Source organism: Sesamum indicum, linkage group LG3, assembly GCF_026168435.1.
Source record: "Sesamum indicum cultivar Baizhima isolate 11 linkage group LG3, ASM2616843v1, whole genome shotgun sequence".
In the NCBI taxonomy this organism is placed as follows: Eukaryota; Viridiplantae; Streptophyta; class Magnoliopsida; order Lamiales; family Pedaliaceae; genus Sesamum; species Sesamum indicum.
The window spans coordinates 1,954,589-1,962,015 of NC_142659.1; the positions used below are offsets into that span (position 1 = coordinate 1,954,589).

The 7,427-nt window shown below is 33.7% G+C and overlaps 1 protein-coding gene across 2 annotated transcripts; it reads left to right on the forward strand.

The window, feature by feature from the left end:
- Nucleotides 1-672: 672 nt before the first annotated feature.
- On the forward strand, nt 673-4,889 carry LOC105157004 (CDPK adapter, putative (DUF1423)). 2 transcript variants are annotated; one of them, XM_011073289.3, is made up of 5 exons: nt 673-919; nt 2,007-2,401; nt 3,169-3,719; nt 3,829-3,892; nt 4,325-4,889. In XM_011073289.3, exons 2-5 carry the CDS (start codon nt 2,014-2,016, stop codon nt 4,759-4,761), a joined length of 1,440 nt encoding a protein of 479 aa, XP_011071591.1. In that variant the 5' UTR covers nt 673-919; nt 2,007-2,013; the 3' UTR covers nt 4,762-4,889. The 2 variants fall into 2 exon arrangements, with proteins under 2 accessions (XP_011071591.1, XP_011071593.1); XM_011073291.3 differs by having other exon boundaries at nt 4,328-4,889.
- The last annotated feature ends 2,538 nt before the right edge of the window (nt 4,890-7,427 follow it).

Below are 7,427 nucleotides of genomic sequence, written 5' to 3' on the forward strand. Positions count from 1 at the left end.
TCATTTTTGTTTAGGTCTAGTAACTTACGAAATTGCTTATTTTTAGTCCTCTGGCTGATTTTCGGACAATTTTATCCCTATGCAACTTTTGAAAGGCAGTTTTAGTCCATATGCACTCATAGGGGTAAAATTGTCCGAAAATCTGTCAGAGGACTAAAAATAGGCAGTTCCGGAAGTTACTAGACCTAAAAAAAAATGCACATAGTTATCGAACTAAAATTAAAATTAGGCATACTTAGCGGACTAAAATAATAATCCCATTTTATAATGTCAGTTATAATTATGTCGCACTGCAGTGATAAAAATCGTCCTGTTCATTTTATTTAATTTTGAAAAAAAAAATCACAATACATCATGTATAATTTAAAGTTACGATTGCCAATTTAACCAATGTTATATATTCATACAAATATTAAGTGAATTTGTCTTTTTCGTTTTTTGATAAATATAAATAAATTTCGTTAAGTAAATGGTAGTACATCAGTACAATACAACATGAATAGTCTAAATGATCACCTCGACAGGCCAAAAACTTTGTCTTATTTTACACACGCAACGAACGTACCACGACTTGATGTTTAAGTATATAATACATATTATGATAATTAAAAGATAAAAAATAAAAATAGCATTGTAATTTCAAATTGGGATACATTGAGGGAAAAAAAAAAGAAAAAACAAAAAAGGAAAGAAAGACGGATGAGGGGACTCACGCGCCAATGGAGCGTGTAAGAGCTGCACGGTCAGGCGACGGAACTCCGATATATATATTCCGACAGGGAAATGAGAGTGGAGGGGCAGAACAGTCATTTACTAATTACGTTTAATACTTCCCTCTATTTAAGCACTTTTGGTCCGAATATGAAAAACAGTCTTCACTTCTATAAACCATTTTAGGGTTTCTGAATTGAATTTCACTGTAAGTTTAGGCACATTCTCTTTTTCTGTTTTCTGTATTACAATCAATTCATTGAACATTTGCTTTTGCAAATTGAAAATCTTTGTTAAATTTATATTAGTGAATCAGTGAATTTTAAGGTGTTTTTGGCTGCAATTTTTGTGTCGATTTTTTTCCAATTTTTTCGGTGGCTTATTTTAGGAGCAAAAATGTTTAATTGATGTGTAAAGTCAATTTCTTGTTATAATGTGTTTCATTTTCTATCTACATTCACATTCATTTATGTTTTTTATTTGAATTTTGGCAAGTTAAGTGATTTATTTATTTTATTTTATTTGTTTGTGCAAATTGAGGATTGCTGTGAATACCAAAACCCTAAAGCTGTTCATTTCTCACTTTGTATGTTTCCGGAGTAGGGTATAGATTTTCCAAGGTATATGTAGAGTTTGTATTTTTGTCCAATCTTTGAGTAAATTGATTGAAGATTGTTTCTTAAAATGTAGTGCTGTTCATTGAGTTGGTTAAGATGGAAATCCTGTTTGTGTATGAGTTGAAGATGATTTGATTTGATCATGGTGGATTTATGACATTTAAAGAAGATGATTGGTTTATCAGCCGAGTTTGAACTTATTGAGGCTCGGCTAGATGAGATTTGGATCATTTAAAGAATTGGACAACAGAGTTAGTTAAAGAAATTTATTTGGTATTTGTTAAATGTGAAGTAATAAATGAGCTCTCCGATGTTCCAGTTTCGTTGGAAACGATCAAATGTCTTTATTATGTACGTTGTCGTCGTACATGAGCTCTCTAATATTAATTTGGTTGAGAAATGGATTCATGACACGTGTTTCATCATCAAAGTTCTATCCGTACTTCCAAATTATACACATGCAATTCATCGAACTGGATACCTGTCTATTCTTGGAAACTTCCTGAGGCTATAATCTGTTTAATTCATTTTCCTAGAATTATCTGAATGTTTCCCTTTTCTCTTGATTACTCTTCATTTTGTTTATTTTCATTTCAAAAGGTTTTGAGTTTATTGTTGTTGTCATTAATTAGATACTCCATAATGACCAGGCTGTGATGATTCTTATTTGTTATGCAGCAGTTAAATGACTAGTGAGCTACAAAAGGAGTCAATGGACATTGACAGTCCTGGAGGAAGTAAAGGGAGTCCACATAGGCTCCAGGGAAATGGTTTTAGCCTCTATCCGGTGTCCGTTAATGATTCAGGTGAAGGCCTGCCATATGCTCCTGAAGATTGGCCTAATCCTGGCGATAAGTGGGGTTGGAAAGTTGGGAGAAGAACTGCAATTTCTGGATACTATTTGGATAGATACATGTATCTTCCCGTCCGTCTCCGTGAGGCTGGACATAAAAAAGGGTTTGCAAGCAGGCTCTCAGTTGAACAGTATATCAGAGCAAAATTCCCTGACACAGATATTGATGCTTTTTTTGCCTCATTTAGTTGGAGGATCCCTTCAAAATCATCTAAGAAAGGTATGCCACTTGAAGTTGATTTATGTTGAATGAATTGGTTTGAGCTGCACTTCATCAATCTAATCTTATGAATTAAGACATTTATATTATGCTTATAGCATTCAGTTGTTGAAGTAAAAGTCATGGTTCTTGTTCTTTGCTCCTAGAGTAAGTTTTTCATTGTCTATGTCAATTTAGTGCATGTTTCCTTGAAGTTAAACTACATTCTCAAATTTAATGCCTCTGCCTCAGTGTTTCAGATGATTTTATACTGCCGGCTTCTAGTCAATAAAGGAAATTATGTTTAGTTTGAAGTTTTGGAAACATATATTTGCATTTATCATGTTCCCAGTCTTAATGCAGTAGTCAGGTTAGTTAACCTTGTTACTTTGACTGACTGGTTCAAAAAAATTTCCTTTCTCCCAAAAATGGTAATACGTCTATCTACAAATCTTGCCTTTGTCTTTAAGCTTCCAGAAATATAGAATACTTACTGCAATGTAGAAGATAACATCAGACTTGTTCTATCATCTTCAGTCTATGTATGAATGACCATGACCATATGAAATTTTAAGTTCGTTATGAGTCACTTTCTGTAATTAAGTTATCCATCTTACATCAACTTTGGACTTAGTAAAAGCAAAATCCAACTACATTCTGAAATCCCCTAATAAATAACTTAAATTAATGCAGATGGTGGAAAGGCATTCAATAGGTGTTTAAGCAATAGAATATATTGTTGTTCTAACTGTAGCTCTGGTTACTCCGATTTGATTGATTGTTAATAGGTGACAGAGAGATGTTCAGACATCCAGGGGAGACTGCAGATGATCCAGGATCTGATGTCCATATCAATGGGGTGCGTTGTAAGGCTGGTAACAGTTTTTGCAGCAGCTTAGCTGCAGGAGAGGACCATGTTTCAGAAGTCATGTTCTGTGATATTTGCTGTAGCGAACCTCGTTTTTGCAGAGATTGTTGTTGTATTCTATGTTGTAGAATTATTGATAAAGCTTGTGATAGCTATGGCTACATTAGATGCGAAGCAAATATTGAGGGCTATGCTTGTGGTCACAGTTGTCATATTGACTGTGCTCTTCGAGCTTACATGGCCGGGACAGTTGGAGGAAGCATTGGATTAGATGCAGAGTACTATTGCCGTCGCTGTGATTCAAGAACCAATCTGGTTTCACATGTTATAAAGCTTCTCGAAAACTGTGAGTCAATTGTTTCACGGGATGACATTGAGAAGATTTTGAAAATTGGTATTTGTGTTCTGCGTGGATCAAAGAAAGCAAGTGCAAAGCAGTTGTTGCATCACATCGAGTTGGCCATGTCAAAGGTATCTGAAGAGAATGGTAATCTAATGATTGTTTTCTTGAAGCAGTTTTCTTTGTTGTTTCTAGGATTTTTAAAACGTCACCATGACCGTTCTGATATTTACACTTCAGCTTAAGAATGGAACTGACCTTGAAGATATTTGGAAGAAGGAAGATGTCTCTGCAGCTACTGCTGGTATGTTTTCTCCTGACACTCTTCTCTTTACCATACTTGTCTACCAGTGGACAGATTTAAAATGCCGAAATGGTATTAACACCCTAGGAAGGAAATTTCCGCCGCATATAGAACATCTTTATAAGAAAGCAAGGATGTGATTTATTTCTAACTTAACTTAGATACATGCACCGTCATATACTTGTGGTATCGCACCTAGGCCTTAACAAAATTTCCTCCTTTTCCATGACATGGACTATCTGTGATGTAGCACTAGCACATGGTCTTCAGAATGTTTCCTGCTTTCTCATATGCTATTCAATTCAGTTGGTGTTTTATCTCTGCTATGGATTCTCTATTCTCCTTTTCTCCATTATTCCTTTCATTTTACTGTTATTAAGTGGATTTTCTGTTAAGGACTTTCCATGATTATGAACCAACCTGTATAATTAGTAGGGCTGTCATCGAACTCAAATGGTGCATTGGGATTTGCAAAGAACGAGTCACAGGACCAAGAAACAGGCTCACCGCTATCATCAAAATTTGACCATCGAGTCGAATCACTAAAACTTGAGGATGAAGTTGATCAGATCCTGGATTCATTAAGAAAGTCACAAGAGATAGAATACAGACTTGCGGAGGAAAGGCTTTCAGCTCAGAAGAATTATATTCTAAATCTCTATCAACAGCTCAACAAAGAAAGATCCGACCTCTCAAGGCATACATCATCAGAGGATCAGGATTCATTGCTGGAAGCTGTTCTGAGTAGGGTCGATCAGGTAAAACGAGAAGTCTCCCGACTCAAGGACATGGCTGAAGTTGCAAAAGGATTCGGGAGGGTTCCTAAACACATTCTTAAGGAACAATTTGATTTAGATATTGAGCATTGACAAAAAACTTTTGTTTGCTGATTTTATACCCACCACAGCTCTGATGTTTGATATCACAATTTTGTAACAGTGTTTATTGTAAGATGAACGTATCGTTAGAGAATGTATAATGAATTTGATTGTCAGGATTTGTCAGTGTGATTGATTGATTCATGGTGTTGGCCATGTTTTGGAGTGGGTTCAATTGTTTTGGCAAATCATTTTTCGAGAATAATTAAACCGTTATCTCTTGAGATTTAGTGTAATTATACGTAAATTTATTATAGTGTGAAAAATTACAATACTTAGTAGTTTTAACATGTATCTATTCAACAAATAGATCATTTTAAATCTAACCCTGGTTGATTTATTACGCACACCCACAATAGTATTCCAAACATTTTTTGCAACGTAGGTCTTGTTGAGTATTTTTAAGTCTTTTATCCCTAGGCCACCATATTCTTTTGGTAAGCATATATTATCCCATTTAACCAAACTCTTTTTTGTTGAGTTATGGTTTACATTTTACATAATTCTTTTACAAAGTTTAGTGCATGTTCTATTCCCCAGTGCATATTCGTTTGGGGGCACTGGTGAGCCTGATTGTCTCTTGGCATGGTATAAACAAGGATATGGTATTGAATTTTCTTAACGATTCCCTTTCTTGACTTATATCTATGATCACCCTTGGGTTTGGGAGGGATTGATGAAATCACGAGGCACCACATGAAAGGGTCGGATTATAAATTCAAATTGCCCCGGGGTGAACATGTTGCTTCTTGATCTTGAAGTTGCTAGTCGTATGAGATGTTCTTCTGACAGATCCTGGATTTCTTGGTATTCTGATGAAGTGTTGTTTGTTGGGTGAGTTGAATTCCGAAAGGAGGCTCGAATGTAGGAGGCAATGAGGGGCTTGAGGTTGGTGAGGATCATTCCTTCTCGTGGTGAAGAATGGGGACACGGGCAGGATAATCGTTTGGACTAGTTATGGAGGCTAGTTGTGGGTGTGGGAACGGGTTCTTTGTTACTGGAGTCTAACAGTATGTTTGGATTAATGTTTTGGGTGTTTTTGTTTTGGTGTTTTGGAGATAGAGAAAGAAAAATAGAGATAAGTAAGTACGTGTTTTGAAATAGATGGTATGTTTGGATTTGTGTTTTGATATAATATAAAATATTATAAAATAAGTGGTGTAGGTTTGATATTGGGATTTGGGAGACAGGAGTTACTGTCCATTGTCAAATCATGTTTTTTTTTTATATATATATTTAGTAATATATATGTGTATGTATATAGTATTTGTTTGTTAGTGAAATATAATATATATATATATATTTATGTTAAGTAACTTTTTTTATTGAGGAATTTCTTTTTATATTTTAAATAATAATTATAATTTTAATGCATAATTAAATACATTGTAGTATTGTCTCCAAACTGATTTTGTTAGATTTTATATTTGGAATGAAAAAATATAATATATAAAATTTAAATAAAAAATATAGAATTAAGTATGTATTATTGGTATTTTGTCCTCAAATTTCAAATTTCTCAAACATTTCAATGAAATAGGAAAAATTATGAGTACAAAAGATTTAAATGGTTTAAGTTGAAAAATTGTGAACAAACGTTAAATGCACTATATAACATGTTGAAAATACATTCATTAAAATTTTATATGTGAACAGATAAATTTTAATAGATAATTGAAGTAATAAAGTTACGAATTAGGTATATAGTACTGATATATTGCCAGTAGTGTACGTAACTGCTACAGTATTTCCGTTAGGTATAAAAGTTTTACATTTCTTAACTAAGTAACACTGAAAGTAAATATCTTTAATATCAATGATTTCATAAGTTAATAATTATTTTTTAGTAGTAATTATTGATCACATTTCACATATATTATGTATTAAATAATATATAATATATATAATACATAATTTAAAAAAAAAATTAAATCTCAGTTGCTTTGGTGTTGAATAGATTTGTTTATATTAAATCGGTGCGTTGAAAATAATTTCATGGGCGTTTATATTTGTGGTGAAAATATTTACTTGATAAATCGAACAATAAATACTTTGCATTACGCATGCAGTAATGTTATATTGCCCAATATTTTTTGAAAATTTTACAAATATTGTTGGTCATGTAAAGAACGATGTATTGAGTAAAAAATACTTAAATAGTTAAAGGTCAGTGAATTAGTATCGATTAGTTAAAAACAAAATAGATAGAATATTTTTACTTGTACCATATAAAGCTGTCAATTTCTAGGGAATTATTCAAATCTTAAAACACATCGGCATCACATATAAGAAAGAATGCGTTTGACAATGACAAAATGCTCGAGTAGTTGTTCTATTTTTACTAATTAAATCAACATTTGACGTAGATTTATCATATTCGGCCATTGTATTTTTAAGGACCATCACGCCGCCATGGTGGGTGTCCCTGTGGTCAGCGTGAGCGCGCTGTGCTGTCTCCCTCAGTGTACGACTGGGCACCCCGATCGACGAATGTAAGACATCGGCATCACATATAAGAAAGAATGCGTTTGACAATGACAAAATGCTCGAGTAGTTGTTCTATTTTTACTAATTAAATCAACATTTGACGTAGATTTATCATATTCGGCCATTGTATTTTTAAGGACCATCACGCCGCATGGTGGGTGTCCCTATGG